This window comes from Falco peregrinus, chromosome 9 (assembly GCF_023634155.1).
Source record: "Falco peregrinus isolate bFalPer1 chromosome 9, bFalPer1.pri, whole genome shotgun sequence".
Taxonomy (NCBI): Eukaryota; Metazoa; Chordata; class Aves; order Falconiformes; family Falconidae; genus Falco; species Falco peregrinus.
In genome coordinates, this window is record NC_073729.1 from 3,869,552 (window position 1) to 3,885,984 (window position 16,433).

At 36.3% G+C, this 16,433-nt stretch overlaps 1 protein-coding gene across 1 annotated transcript in view; it reads left to right on the top strand.

The window, feature by feature from the left end:
• The first annotated feature begins 1,155 nt into the window (after positions 1-1,155).
• MUC6 (mucin 6, oligomeric mucus/gel-forming) overlaps positions 1,156-16,433 on the top strand; it is a 50,221-nt gene continuing 34,943 nt past the window's right edge. The window contains exons 1-6 of the mRNA XM_055814173.1: positions 1,156-2,427; positions 8,305-8,367; positions 11,602-11,842; positions 13,442-13,568; positions 14,705-14,792; positions 15,936-16,045. Coding sequence (XP_055670148.1) covers positions 2,379-2,427; positions 8,305-8,367; positions 11,602-11,842; positions 13,442-13,568; positions 14,705-14,792; positions 15,936-16,045 — 678 coding nt within the window. The 5' untranslated portion in view covers positions 1,156-2,378. The remainder of the gene's footprint in view (positions 2,428-8,304; positions 8,368-11,601; positions 11,843-13,441; positions 13,569-14,704; positions 14,793-15,935; positions 16,046-16,433) is intronic.

A 16,433-nucleotide genomic window follows, 5' to 3' on the forward strand; every position in this document is an offset into this window, starting at 1 on the left:
AGAAAGATTATGTAAATACGTAAAAACCAAAAATAAATACCTGTTTGACAACAGTGATGGATTTTTTTTTTTTTCATTTTTTGTGTCAGAGGAAGGTAAATTTCTGCATGACATTATTCGTGATCGTTTGAATTGTTAGGGAGCACTTCAGTTCCTGATCTTCACAGAGCAGTTATTTCTTAGAAGTGTGAAAAATGAAATTCTGTTTTGGATTTCATTAGTAAGAACTTAGAGGTGATTTGCCAGACATTAATGTGATATATACAGTTGTGAAATCTTAGTAATTATAGATTTATTGATCATCAGTCTAATTATTTTGCCTGTTTTGAGGACTTAATATTTTTGCATTTTGATCCAGATTTTCAGAAGTCATGAGGGATATGGGTTATTTGTGGTCACACCTTTTGGGAAAAGGTACTGTTTATTCAGAAAGTGCTGAGCAGTTATGATGCACTTTTAAAGTATATGAACTCCTGCATCCAAGAAGGGAGCTACACAGAAGTCACATAAAAGTTTAATTACTGGAGTCAAATAGTAATTCTCACATTATTACATTTAATTTTAAAATTTCTATTGTTTTAACTACATTAAGGTGAAATCTGTGAAAAGGATCTGTAAACAAAAAAAATATTGCATCAACTGTGACGGAGTCAAAGGTGATGAGATTGTTCTTGTCTTGTGGAGGATTTTAATATTAAATTTTCACAATCCAGTTGAAACCATGGGATATGCTAATGATCAATATGTAGATGCATAAAATTCTTTCTTAAGTGTCTGAGATTTAACTAAACAGATTTTTTTTCTCACTGAGAATTTTTCTCTTGATTTTGTTCATTTACTTTGTTTTGTTAGAAGGCAGATGCAGATAATTTTCAACAGAAGTTTTGGAATTTAGGGTCACAATTCTTTTATCAACAACTGTATATTTACCCCTTAGTTGCCAGGGGTCAGGCATGGGGGAAGGGAAGAAAAGGCAAAATAATTAAGACAGACCTCAATTTCAATTAAAATTTAATGTTTTTATTTTAATCACAACCAAGTAACCAAGTTGAGCCAGGGCTTAAAATACATTAAAGGATGGTCACTGTCTCTCCTGTGCTTCTTCCCACTACTCAGAAGGGGTAGCTCTCAGAACACAATGAGGAGCCAGTTTTAAGCAAAGGTGATACCAGATAATATATATGGTATGATATATGTGGTATGGTATATATGGTAATGATACCAAAGAAGGATGAAACAGTAGGAATCCAGGAATATAATGAATTACATAAAATAAGTATTGCATAGGTGAAACAGAAAAGGCTGAAGAGATTCATATGGAGAGGTAATCCATACCTTTTATATTTTATGGGGAAAGTTGTCTTCTAATTAGACTTTTTTCCTGAAGTAATAAATGTGCTAGTGAAAAATGACAGGATCAAGCAAGTGAAGGTCTTGTATTGTGGCAGTGATACAGTGAACATTTTCAGTGCATTCAGCTTTTAACCTCTGATGTGGAGAGAGCCAAGTGTTGTAACAGAACTGGAACTGATCTTTTGGTATGTTGGTGAGAAGGTGGAGATCAACTTGTCAGAGTTGCCGAAGTACCGCAGTGCAAGAGCCTTTCCTGTTTCATAACACGGATTGCCCTGCGCGCTTGGCAGTGCTAAGGTGGTAGGCAAGAGCTTACTCAGCTTCCTTGCAAACTGAGGAAAGAAGCTGTAACGTGGACAGCCCTTTTTGCTGAGGCACAGTTTATCATTTTGCATAAAAAGTCACACAAGGGAGAGATTAACACAATCGTTCAGAAGAGTAAATAAAAGTTAATTAAAGAAGATTTAATAAAATTCTGTGATCTGTAGCTCTATTCATTCATCCCTTACCATCTTTTATCCACATGTTCTTCCCAGCAGTTCCAAAACTACTGCACTTCATTCTTCCACTTTGTGTACAGGTCAGATGTTACTCCTCTCTTTATCAGATAGTGATCATAATTTGTGTATTATTTGTCTTTTTGCGTATTGCTTTTGCATATAATAACAACTTTCTTCAGTAAATGAAGTTAAAAGTGTTTGAGCCGTTACAAAAAGAAACCATTGTAAAAACCTTGTAAGAGTGATAATGAACTGGAGGACGGTTGTATTTTCTTTTTTCTTTTCTTTTTTTTTTTTTTTTCTAAATGGCATTTAAGAGTGTTGAACTTGATGAAGAGGAGATCCTGTTTGGCGGGCACTCTGCTGTTGCAGTTTCTGAAAGCCATGGGAATGAGGGAGGGCATTGCAATTCTATATATAAAGCATTCAAGCTTGAAGAGGTAAGCCTAGAAAGTAGTAGTAGCAGCACTGCCCATTTGGAACCGAGGAGAGTACGGGAAAACCTCTCCAGTTAGGACATGCATCATGTTTCCGATAGTAATACTGCTCATCTGCAGTTTTCTGCAATCAGCTGGTAAGTCTTAATATGCCTGTCTTCCTCTTGGTATATGATTTGAAGGAAAATACACATGTATTGAAACAAAGTAGGTGACTCCATTGTAATATTACAACCCATGAGGTTCAGGTCTTGTTCTCCTTTCCCACAACCATCAGCATTAAATCTACACATTTTATTCTCCCTCACTGCATCTTGAAACACAACTGCCTATTTAATAACATGACTGAAATAGAACTATTTCTTCTTAACTGTTTTTAGATATGTGGCTACTGATTTGTTGGATGTTTCCCTAAAACTGGTTCCCTAGGTACAAGGAGTATTTTTTAATGGACTTCTGTTGTGTTTCCATGCTGCTGAGTGCCTTCATCTTTCAGATGTTTATGATCTAGTGATGTGGTTATGTCACTGTGGAAGTTGTATGTCTTATGTGTAGAGTGATGATCAAAACCTTTTTCCTTTGTTACACAGACTGCAAAAAGTATTAAGTACGATCTATGTGAGGGCATTATTTTTTTGAGGAATGATGTAATAGAAAGAATCCTGTGCTGCAGAAAAGGCAAATTATTCCAGTCTAAAAAATTAACATGACTCAAAGTATTCCTTCATATATTATTCAGTGTAGTATAATTTGAATATTGAATATTCAGTCTTTTAAAGAGCTCTGTCTTCACTTTCTTGATCCAACCCATCTGACTATCAGATAACTGTGTAATTTTTTAAAAAAGACAAGTTAATTGACTCTGTAGCTACTCTGCCTTCTTACTTATTCCTCTTCCTGTAGTGTTTTTAATGGATTATTTGAGAGTGAGCCTTTTTTGCCAAGGTTTGGCATTGCTTGAGATAACGGTTTCTTTTTATCTCTTCTGTGTATTCTCTGTAATTAGTTGTTACAGTTCTGATTTCAAGAACAGGCTGCAAGCTGATAAAAAGCATACTTCACTTGCTTTCATTGAAGAAAAGTTAAATATTTCTTCTGTATCGTGTTTACTATATTTAGTTGAAATTGGATGGACATGCATTGCTCTTAAATCACTGACGTAAACTGTAGCATTAAAAAAATTGAAGTCTAAGCAACTCAACCCTTTTGTATACTCTCAGAGCCAATTTCTGATCTCAGCTGTATTGTTATCAGGTATTACTCCATTCACTGTATTAGCACTATTGTAAACAAGATCAAGTCAAGTACCTGAACATAGGTCCTAACCCCAAATGTAGATGCCTGCAAGTTCTTAATCTACATGGTTTCCTATGTTAGATAAGTAGATGTATTACAATAAACACTAATATTCACAATCAAATGGAAAATTACTGTTGACCCCTACTCAGCCACAAGCTTTATGTATGAATTTGGCAGTTACAAGTAGGGCCTCATCTATAAAGTACTGTGTTGTCTCAGATGGAACTTCAATTGGATTTTAACATAAAAACATAAAGTAGGATCTAGAAAATTCTTACAGAGCAGTCTTCTCACTTTGGGATGTATCAACATTTTGGGGCCCTGAAATGCCATGCAAGATTGGAGACTAAAAACAAATAAGGGTTTTCTTTCTGCGAAGTAAGATTTTGAAAGCAGACAATTTTTGGAGGTATATCTGAACAGTAAGAGGTTGATCTGTCTGTTCTAAAACTGGCCAACAGGCAGGATGCTCATTGTTTTGAACTCTAGACCCAGGTCTTCTCTCTTCAGAATAATTTAAATCAAAGCAAGGACTGCAGTTCTCTCTTCATGGATCTGCATTTCAATTCTGTGCCCTGAGCCTATCTGTAACTAGAAATGTAATTGTAAGGATATACATTTGGTGTGAAGTTTGATGGAAACTGGAAGACCAACTTCTTCTTTCCCTTGATAACTCAAGAAAAGCAGAAAACATGCATTACCCTGATTAAAAAAAACTACAGAACTTTAAGACCAGATTGAAACTCTTAGTTCTAGCTTTTACTTAGTAACAGATGCTGATTCCTTGATTAAATTGATGCTTCACCACTTCAGCTATTTCAATAGTCAAAACTGTGCGTGGATCCTTAAGAGACGTTTCTGTTCAGTCGTGATATTTTTTTCTTACAAAGTACGCAACTAGAAAGTTACCTTGATTTATGCTGTTGAATCATCTTGTTTTGCAAGTGGCAAAGGGAGTTAATTTCATATTGAAGAGAAATCATTGTGAAAATGTGCAACTATTACAGCTATGACTGTAGCACTACCCTTGCTGTTAAATTTCATTTTAAGTTTATATAATTTATTTTAAAGATCTTTTCCTTTCCAGAACTTCTGACATTTCAACATTTCTTTTTGTCTTAAATGAGAAGATAAAAAATGAACCCTTTACAGAACAGAAATCCTAATTTTTGTCTTTGGAAGTACACAAAACATTTCATTTCAGTGTTTTACATCAATCAGAAATGTTTTGTTTTCGTTCATTTACTAATGTGAAATACTTTGATTGAAGTCATTACAACATAAGATTGTATTTTCCCATAGGGATATCTCATAGTAACTGTAGTATAGGAACAAAATTACTTCTTTCTTCACAGTAAGTGAGGTTTCCTGTCTGGATTGTATTATGGTCATGAACAAGACAGGCTAACCATCCAGAAATTGCACTTTGAAAGATCTAATTCTCAAGGAAGTCAGGCCAGCTAGAGCAGAGTAGGAATTGAAAGTAAAACTTCCTTTATCTAAGAAAAGTGAAAGTCTGTTTAAAGTTCTGTGGAGCTAATTAAAAATCAAGTATTTCATGTCAACTCAAAATCATCCCATTTATCAAAGGAAACCAGAATACTTGCAGCAATAGTAAAATGACAGTGAGCAAGAGTTCAGTAGTTTAGAGATCTCATTTACCACTAGGATGGCCTTTCCAATGGAAAATTCCTAAATGGTTGTCAGATACAACTTCTGCTTTGGGGCCGTAGCTCTTGCTGCACATATGCAACCTGCCATTTCATGTGGTTGTGAATGGTTATTAATATTGCCAGGATGATTTTACTAATCTCTTCAGAGTTAAGTGTGAGAAAAAGAATGTATATGCTGAGAATAATTACCATACTCTAATTAGTTTAATAGTTTGATCTGACAGGATACAGACTGGCAGATAGTCAGCAAATGGCTTTGTATTTCACTAGCTATTATTTGAGCAAATTGGTAAAGTGAGTTTCATATCCTTAGTTATTTTCAGCGTAACTTTTGCACACCTTCATGTAATCCAGGATGATTATTACCTTCAATTTTTGAATCTAAATACCAGTCCTGGAGCATTCGTAATATTTTGTAAATGTTTGGCATGCTTAGACTTGTGAATTTTGAGTTTGAAAAGCTTACAGATAAGGTTTGTAAACCAAATTGTCTGTTGTCATCTAAGATACTTGTGCATAAAGTATTAGGCTTTTTGTTTTACATCAAGCTCTCTAGATGGATCTCACTTGAAGTGTTTTGGGCATATCTTACAAGTGAAATATCCTCTGAAGGCAGATGTTACACACTTTTAAATCCCATTAATGTAGTGTTTGTAGTTCGGGGTTAAACTGTAGTGATTGGAAAACATTTAAACCAACAATAACAGGTTGTTGAACAAATAGAAATACCAAAATCAAGGGGTTCAAAAAAGGCAGCAGCGACTCTAGGTGTAAAGAATGTTAGCTTGATAGCCACACAAACTGACTCTTACTACGTTGTGTGGTGTACTTACTGTGATGCGTGGGTTTTTAGGAACTTGAAAGGACAGAGGAAGAAGCATGCTATTCCGCAGATGCCTGCTGAGTTGCAGGCTAACTGTCAGGGTAGTATGAAACACTGGCAAGATTTCAAATAATTATTAGCCAGTAATGACCAATTACAGGGGACAAGGCAGCGTGAGTAGCATCTACAATGATTTTCTGATGAGTGTGTCAGCTGTGGAAGTTGAAGTGCTGGTCATGCAGTGAGTATAGCAGCTTGCAATTCAGCAGCTAATGAGATCACTTCATACTGTTTCTTTCTTGTGGAAATGTTCCTGTTTAGTTTATCAATACATTGTTATGCTGCTAACTTACTCCAACTTCAAAAATCTGTGCATTGCACTCTTGAGTTTCATTTTTTGTTTATAGAGCACCGTCCCATTGAAACAGACACTATCTAGGAAGCAGGATAGAGATAATACATCTCACTAAACTTCTGCCTTGGCATTTACACTGCAGATAGTCACCTAAGGTTTCCGCTACACCAGTGGAGAGAAAGAAATTTTTTGTGTATAATCCATTTTTTTGATGTTAGACACATATTTTGCAAATCAAATTGTACTCAGCGAATTTGTATTTACTTTCACAGCCTGTGAAAAGGGTCTTGACAAGTGGCTGAGATGAATGTCATTTAAAGCTATTAGAGCAACATTTGGGGTGGGAGCACTTCTGTCACTGAACTTACATCCTTGATTTATTTCTCTTCTGTCTAGATACTCATTGTATACAATTCCACCAGTGTGTAGTATTTTAGCTCTTAAAAGCGTAGCTATGTTTATCCAGATAACGTCTTTTTCAGTAAGTATTATTTTAGTGAAGAACTGAGGCATGGACTAATGAGGAAGTTGGAGATGTCAGATCCAAAGCTGAAACTCTTATTCTCCAAATTGCCCCCTTGTGCCTTAATCTAGCCTCACATAAAAGGCAGAACCTCCCCTGTTTACCTACCATCCTTGAGATACAACATGTTGCCTCACATTCAGCAGCACAGCATAGAATTGTCTGGGGAGTCAATTACAATTGGTGAGCTCCTTAGAGGCTTTTACTCTCTTCAGTATATAAGAAAGCAACAGAAGCCTGCAGAGCTGTAGTGTGTGTGTGTGTATATATATATATATATGTGTATATATGTATATATATATAAGTAGACTTGGCCTGGTTTATATGATTAAAGAAACCTTCTGACATAACATTTTCTCTGTTGCAAAATATCCTAAACATATAATGGGGAATTACATGTTTTCTACAGGATATTTGTTTATACTCTCTTAAGTAATACTGGACCAGACAAACTTTGAAAATGAGTAGCACATTTCTGAAGCGCCTGGAGTCCTTTTTCTTACAGCTTGCTTTGGTTGTTACCATCCAGCTATTGACTCTGTGAAAGCACACTCCACGAATGCACCACCTCTGTCCCTGCACAGCGCTCACTAAATGCCCTTTCCAACATCTTCTCTCTCTCTCATCACACTTAGGGCAGGAAGCAAGTTGCTAGGTGGAAGAACCTTTGGGTATACATGAACACACAGTGCAGTTGTGCACATGCAGTAGGGCTGGGCTTGTGACAGAAGAGGAACCATACTGTGCTCCACATTTGCTAAACGTTCCTTGGCTTCGCATAACCAGAACAGGCTTTGTGAACAGGTGTGTGGAAGGGAGCAGGTAACAGCTTTCATCGTTCTACCTTAACATGAGTAGCAAAAGCAACAACTAGGCCTGGGGATTTCCTGCTCTTCAGCTACGGATTCCATGATTCTTGTGAAGAACACATACAACATTACTTTTCCTGTATTTTCCCAGTTTTGACTGTTCCCTCCACTGCTTCTTCCCTCATGGTGGAATAAGAATTCAGAAACGTGAGGAAAGATTTATCCCACATTTTTTTAATGAGGCACATAGGATTTGAGGATGAAGTACAAGAAAGCCCATATTGCACAGGATTTATTGCAGGTTTTGGTAACGTTTTACAAGTTGCAGAAGAATTTTTTATTACAAGCTGAAGTACGTGGTTTTCCACTATAATTTCCATTCAGTTTTGTGTGGCATGACACGAGTAATCTGTGTGGACCCTGCTTTGACTTGTACCATGTTTAAAAAATAAAAAAATAAATAAATATACAAATACTCTACTTCCTTGCGTTCAAAGAATAACTTCTACCTGTTGTCTTTTTCCTTTCACAGCTTTTGATGGAAATTATTGGCCTCACTTTTTTCTCCAAAAACAGAAAGAATCTCTGCAGAAAAGTAAGTGCCTGACCTGGTGTTTAATGTTCATGTTGAACTGTGAGTAACATTCAGCATCAATTCTATATTGCAGAAGACACCACAAAACACATAATAAAAATAAATCCTTGTCTCAAGGAGCATATATTTTTAAAGCATTACTTTCAAAAATTCAAAAGGAAGAGTTTGCCTATAAAAAGATGGTAGAATATGTTGTCTCACTCTGGTGAGTTTTACATTAAATGGAAAGCACTTTAGTGTGCCATGCTGACATTTTGATGCCTAAGGATAGAAACTGTGAGCAGTTTAATAGCTTTCCACATGTAGAAATTTGCTGTTGAGGTCATTTGTGTGATCTTTTAGATTTCAATTCCTGCAGATCACTGCCTAATATTATCTAAGAATTTAGGAACTTGATTATTTGATGCTGCAGAATTCAGGAAATGAAATAAAGCTGATTCTCCATATAGGCTAGGTCTATGAGATTATTTTAAAGATTTCAGGTTAAAACAAATCTATGTGCAAGGGGAAGATAAGAATATGGAATAATTCTTCCTGACCTTTATAGCTAGCAGCCAGTGGGGAGTCAGGGTGTAGATAGATCTCTGCTTCAACATCCTGCTGTGCCAGCTGAAGCTGTTGTTGCCACAGTCCTGTGGCAACAGTTACCCAGAAATTTTCCCTTAACACCTAAAATGGCTTGTGTGCACGCACCCAAATCTGTAAGCAGAATTAACTCCAGCCACCTACTTGCTGCAATTTTTTGCTAGTCCTGACTCTAAGAAATACAAAATATAGTAAGATACTACTGTCTTACTTGTGTAAAAATGTCATGCCAAAGCACAAAATAATTAGTATATTCTAGCTTCAGTGCTAGAAGTGTTAGCTATCAGAAGTACTGTTAGAAAGGCAGATATCATTAAAATATTAACTCATAATTAAAATGGTAGCTTTTGACAGCAGTGATTGTAGTATTTTCTGTTACAAAGAAATTTCACTTCAGTTCAAAAGGAAGCTGCACAAGTACTTGGAAGACAGAGCACAAGGAGAGTAGGCAGACAAATCCCAGTAGCCTCGCAAAATCCCCTGAACTGAAAATAATTGGAGACTGAGAGCATATCTGTGGAAGAATACATGCTTGTCCTGATGGTACTCTTCCTTTGGACAGTCTCTTAACAATCACTGCTGCAAATAAAATGCCAGGCTACATCAGTGCTTGGTCAGAGAACCAATACCACTTTTCACACATCCTTTTCTGAAGAAATAAGAGGCATTAGCTTTTCAATTTAAAATTCATTGATTAAACATTTAGTTTTCCACATCCATGACAAGAATGAATAAAAGTCATCATGCTAAGACATGCTGTTCCTCTGATAAGACAGAATACAGAAGGCTATAACCCTTCTGAAAACATACAGTTTTCACTAGATCCTTTCTAAAATAAATACGGATATCAGTCCTAGTATTTTGAACATTTTTTCTGCCAAATTATATTTATAGTTATTCTTCCTAGTAATCTGTAATCTTGTTTTACATGAAAATACTGTGCTTTCCTGTTTGCACACTGTTAAAAAGCAACTCTGTATACTCCAGAAGTTGCTGCATTTCAGTGGCTGACAATGAAATTCTTAGTCTAGTTTGGGGAAAATGCAGAGGTGTAGAACAATAAGAATGGTCTAAAATGCATATTTATTATCATGACAAGTATTTCTTTAGGCAGCAGAAGTAGAGTGTGGCTTGAACTGGGTGAATTCTCATTCAATGTAAGCATGAAAATGCTACATAAATTCATTCTAAAGGTTCAAATAGCTGAGTGCTTGTGATCAGCAAAAAAAACCCAAATTCAGTTCAGCAACTCACCTCTGTCTTCTGTCTGTTCTTACAACAAGGGGAACAGTAGGGCATGGATATACACAAATGAAAATAAAATCCCTATGTATCACTTAATAGTAACTGAACTCAAAAGTCACTATATAATCTAGTTTTAAACTTTCTTGAGTTATTGACAGTCCTATCTGTTACTTTTCTCTGTTAAGATTTAAATAAAAACAAATACAGTGAAGGCATTCCCTTATTTACAGAAAGGGGCACATATTGCACTCTGACCATTGCACAATGCCAAGCAAAAGCTGGGATTTGATGGTCAGTATCACTTAAACACAATATATTAAAGTAGCTGGAATTGGGCATGAAGAACCAATGGTAGCAGTTAGCCAATTCCTATTTTCCAGTCAGACATTCTGGACAGCACGGAGGTATGGAAGAGGAGTATTTTTTGCTGACAGGTAACAGCTCATTGAGAAACAGTATTTTCTACATGGCTTGAATAAACCCAGTATTCTGTAGTCATTTGATTGCTCTTTAAGAGTAAAAAAATGTTTTGGCTTTAAAGCAGGGAATATAAATTGCAGTTAGACTTTGCTAAACTTACCTGATACTTTGTGCTTCTAAGGTACATTCTTAGACACCTGAGCTTCATATAACTCCATAAGCGAAAATAATTAAAAAATGAAAAGTGGTGATCTGAGTCGGAAAATACATAACAAAGGACATGTTTTAACTTCAGCAGTTCTGTCAACTTCAGAGGGACTGTTCATATGCTTTAAGTAGGTATAGAAATATCTAACATTAAGCACTGGAGTTGCATCCCTTTTTTATGATTCATTTCAACCTCCTAAAATCTGTCAAATCAGATAAAAATTGATTACTTTTTAAAAATGAAAACTGATTAAAACATTCCATGTATTTACAAGGCTGGCTGGAACTTTGTCACACAATCACAGAGCCAAAAAAGTGGGGACTTGCAAGTTAGGCTTTGAAGACTGTCTGTAGATACCTAATGATCTGACTGTGCAATGTATCATGATGCAGTAATGCCCTAGCTGGCTTCATAAATGTTGTGCCTGAGATGTTGAAGGTCTCTCTAGTAGGAAGCTGTCACAAACAGATTGAGCAGACTGAATTATAAGAAAGTAAACCTTTATGTTACCCATGAAGGAGATGGAAAGGTGTTTCCAAAGCTAGAAAGCTAAGGAGCTCTCCTCTGCTTACAGGAAATAAGAACATTGCTCTGACTCTAAATTTTGTTTCACTTCCGGACTTCAGATAAAATTTTGATGTTACAAAAAAAAAAAAAAAATGTAGCTAGGTTGTTGTTTACATAATTAGTCTGAGTAGAAACTTAGTAGCTTTTCCTGCTATTTATATTTGAAATAACGATCAAAATTATTTTTTCTTTCTCTTTCACTTCTATAGTTTTGAGCAAGGATTCCTGTTCTACCTGGGGTGGAGGGCATTTTTCAACCTTTGATAAGTATCAGTATGACTTCACTGGGACCTGCAACTATATCTTTGCAACTGTATGTGATGAAACCAGCCCAGACTTCAACATTCAGTTCCGCCGTGGGCTGGACAAAAAAATTGCGAGGATCATTATTGAGCTGGGACCTTCTGTTATCATTGTTGAGAAAGGCAACATTTCCATCAGGAGTGTTGGGTAAGATTCTGTGATGAATGGGAAAAAAGTGTTTAAAGAAGGCAAGCAGTTATATAGCAGTTGCACTAAAGATTAGTTTGTATCAAAAACGAATTAACAGATTACAGAAATTGGCACACTTAACTGGACTCTACTCCCATTTCTTCCCGTCAAGTATTGACACTGTCTAGGTGAGTATTTCACCTGCATTTATTTAGCTTAGAGTACCTTTGTGTAGGCAAAGGGATAAACTAACCTCAGCCCAAAACAATGCTCACATTGAAACTACAGTCTCCTAGATACTACCGGTTTGCTTATGCTTCTCTCTACTATGAGCACAGATGAAACAGCTTGTACCCTTTAGTAGATACGAGCTGAAATTCCTGTGTTTTGCTTGAGTTCATTTGATTTGAGAGTTGAGTAACTGAACCCTCTGTGCTAAAGGTAACACCTGTATAGGGTAGGAGAGAGACATTTTGAACTACACAACCAACAGAGAAATATCGGAGGGTCTTACGAAGAAGTCCTTGTGCATGAGACCACTGACTGTTCACATTTCAAGGATTACTTTGTCCAGAAAATAGCTGTTTTGCTGCCGAATTACACTGATGGGAAACTGAGTCCTGCATCATTCATTCATCTAGACAAATTGCTCCTATACAAGGAAATTTCTCAAGGGAAGTTTTCAGTATTTTTATCAGGTAGGCAGCATTGAATTTTTTTCTGTGAGTACATGCAGATACGGGAAACAATTCACTCTGGATCAACTGTATCTTATTACACTTACCTGGGTACAATAACAATCATGCCAAAAACACAACTTGCAGCTATACGTTAATTTAGCAAACTGTATTTAGAAAAACTTCCTTTAAAAATTTATGTTCCAGGAAAATTATATAAATCCATGATCCTAACCCAATGAGCTGCATTTTAAGTTTTTGTCTTCCATTCAGTAGACTCAAATTCCATGACTGACCTGGTCTATTGTTGACATAGCCCTGCTTCAGGTGGAAGGCTGGCCTGGGCAACATCAGAAAGTCCCTTTCAACCAGCTTTTCTATGGTTATGTCACATACTGAGTATTTAGCAAAATATATTTGTTCTTTAACGTTGTTAGTTTGTAGCATTAGAAGTCGGCTGCAAGGATGAACACCTAATTCTGGCACAACATTCCCCTTACAAGTTTCTGTTACTTTGTCAGTTTTCAGTCATAGCAGTAATTCCTGTATTAACAGGCTGTAGTCCATAGAAGCTTTTCAGGGTAATCAACAATAGTTCTACCACACAAACTGTATTTTACAAGTTCTTGAAACATATAACTATACCCTAATAAAACCAAACCAAGTGAAGATGCATTTTCATCTGCACCTGTGCAGACATTTTCAGTAGTATAATCACTATGCAACCATGTCCTGGTGATTCTTCTAAGAATCTGCTGACATTCATTTTCAACAGAAATTTTACTGTATCTTGAACTGTTAACAGTTACAAAGGAAAAAAATTCTATTTCATGTTGCTGCAAGTACTGAGGTTGTATGTGTATTATATCCCCCAAAAGGTAACCAAGACCTGCATAATATTGGTATGAGAAGGTCAGTTTCTCTTCTCACCTTCTTACAGTGTTGTTAAGTTGCCTTACACCAGCAATGGGATTCAAATTGCACCTTATGGCTGCAACATCCGTCTGGTGGCCAAGCTGATGGAGATGGAGCTAGTTGTCATGTGGAACAATGATGACTATCTTATGGTTAGTAAAATGTTCTCATAAAGCAGAAGAGACTATTATCACTGACTTATTGAATTTACAAGCTCTCTTTAGACTTAGTGGGTAGGTTTTGTATTTCTTTACTATTGGATATTTATTCTTTTCCTGCTTCATCCCTTATTCTTGAAGTAAACAAACTTTGTTTTTTATCCCTGCATGTTCCTTTCACTTCCAGCGTTGGTAGTTAGCTAAAGCCACCAATGTTGACATTTATGGATGCTTTCACAGATTTTAAACTTCCCTCAGGCTTTTCCAGCAGCTACAATGTTTTGCTAAAGGGATGTTGTAGTTGTGTAGGATTTAGTAGTGTGTGCCATAGTTTTGTCATTTTCACTGTGCTTTCCCTGGACATCTTTCAGTTTCAAACATACAGTGCTCCTACCTGCTCCTCTGTTTCTTCCTTTTTCTGATACTTTTCATGTTTTCCCTCCAAAATCTCTGACATATTTTAGAGAAGGAGATTACATTTTCTCATCATGATCTGTATATTAATGCCACAAAAGACACTGATTTCTAAATTGATAAGTTTGCTAAAATAGGGGAAATTGTTATGCAATAAATTATCTGGGAGATTTACGAGCATTACTATCAGAGATATAACAGGAAATACTACTATGACGGGTACACACTGTGCCTCTGATCTAAGGTTTTAATAATAATTCATTGATTTTAGCCAGTAGTAATATTATCACTTTACTCTGCAGAGCAATAGATAATTGAATAACCTTCTGAAAAAAGCCAGATTTTCTTCCTGTAACTTTCAGTTTCTTAAGAGAACAAACCTGAAGTTCATGCTCTGTCAACAAAGATGTGATCAAGGAAACAGCATAATTTCCTTTTCTATTTTTTCTGGCTACTCAGAATATTATCCCCCCTCAATTCTTTGCAAAGTCTTAGAATCTTATTCTTTTATTAAATCAAAAAATCGCTACAATCACTATCGCCTCCTTGGGAAAAGAAGTGACTGCTTTCAAAACTTTTCCTCCAGTCAAGTCACTTAAATTAATGAGAAGGGTTTCCTTTAATTGGATCCTTGAACTGAATTTGTTTGGGAAAGGTAATGCTATATAGATAATTTTACTTAGGGTGATCCTTTTAAATGTTTTGTTTTATTTTAGGTTTTGACTGAGAAAAAGTATATGGGGAAAACCTGTGGCATGTGTGGAAATTATGATGGTTATGAATTGAATGAATTTGTGAGTGAAGGTAAGATCTATGGACAAGTCAGATGGAAGGAGAACTAGTTAAACTGAGTCAAGGTGGAAATTTCATACTGTACTAAAGTTACTCTGACTGCTCACTCCGTTTCAGAATTAAGCACTCCCACAGGTCACCAACATGGTTATTTTATCACTATGCTACACACTATTATTTGCTATGATGACAATATTGTGGGTTCTTCAGACAAGTGATAAGGACTCTCCTATATTTTAGAAACAGGTGGTAAGGATCACACTGTCACCCAACTTTCAGAACAGTCTAGGTTCGTAGCAAGGCACAGTTAGGGAAATGATTGCATTAAGCAGAAGCAAGAATGAGGCTATAATAAAAAGAATATAGTGGACAAAAACATTAACAAGTAGTGTGTCTGAATAGGGGTGGATCTTTAGAACAAAATAGTTGGTGCTGAGGACCTGACATCTGCACTATATATGGTTTGGGGTGTTCAGAGTCACTCTAATCTGGTCTGTTGAACTAATGCCCATTAACAGTTGGAGCTCATTACACATGCTCTTGGAGCACATCTTCTGGCTTGGTTTCATCTTGAAAGAACTTTGTATACCAAGATCACTCCACAAAGGAAATAAAATTGTACAGAGTGGAGATGGTTGGAAGATGTGATTTAAAAGCACGCTTCTAATCTAACCTACAGTGCTAGTGTGGAGACATAAAATTGCACAGTACACTAATCGCAGATGAACACAGCCAGATGCAGTTTTCTATACACATCACAGAAGAGAGTTGTAAAAATAATACCATATATTTTGAGTTGTGATGATGAGTGTAACCCCACACGTAGAGGAAAATGTAAGAATGGGGGGTGAGGAGAAGAGGCACAGATTAGCTGGCAAAAGATAACACAGCTGGGAGCAAAACAGTAGCAGCTGGTCTCATGTAAGATAGTAGATGTGGTAGATAAGGAAATAGCTCAGAAAAATGATCAAGGTGATAAAAGTATGCTTTACTGAATAGAATCCAGTTAAAGGGAAAAAGAGGTAGCTGTTATCTGAAAGATTAAATAGTAGGGCCTTTCACAGTCAGAGTAGAATCTGAGTTTTGCTACATCACGGCAACAAGTAAAAAAATCCATGTGGACTTATTTGTGACAAATAACCCTTCAATTTACAGGTAAAATCCTGGATACATATAAATTTGCTGCATTACAAAAAATGGATGATCCATCAGAGATCTGCCTGTCTGAAGAGATACCAATTTCCACGATTCCTCACAAAAAATACGTAAGGAAGATCTTGGTTTTTTCTGCAGCATGACTCCTAATAGAGGTGGAAAGATAGAAACCAACACAGAAGAGGCTGTGGTTTTATAAAACTGGCTTCCGTGAAAATGCATAAAGTAAAAATTTGTATAGCATGACATGGGAAAGAAGAAGAGTTCTTTGCATTAAGAATACATTTTTAAAAAGGCCCATGGTCATTTTTGAGGCTGCATTTATATTGCTCATATAAACCTACCAGCATTTAGCTCACAGCTTTCCTGAAATTCTGTCCAGGTCATCATGGAAATGAGTGAAGCTTTAAAGAACTTTTTATTGATCAGCTAGGGACCTGGCATTGTAAGCTGTACAGGCTTGAAGACATTTTGGTGATACTTAAAACAATTGCCAGA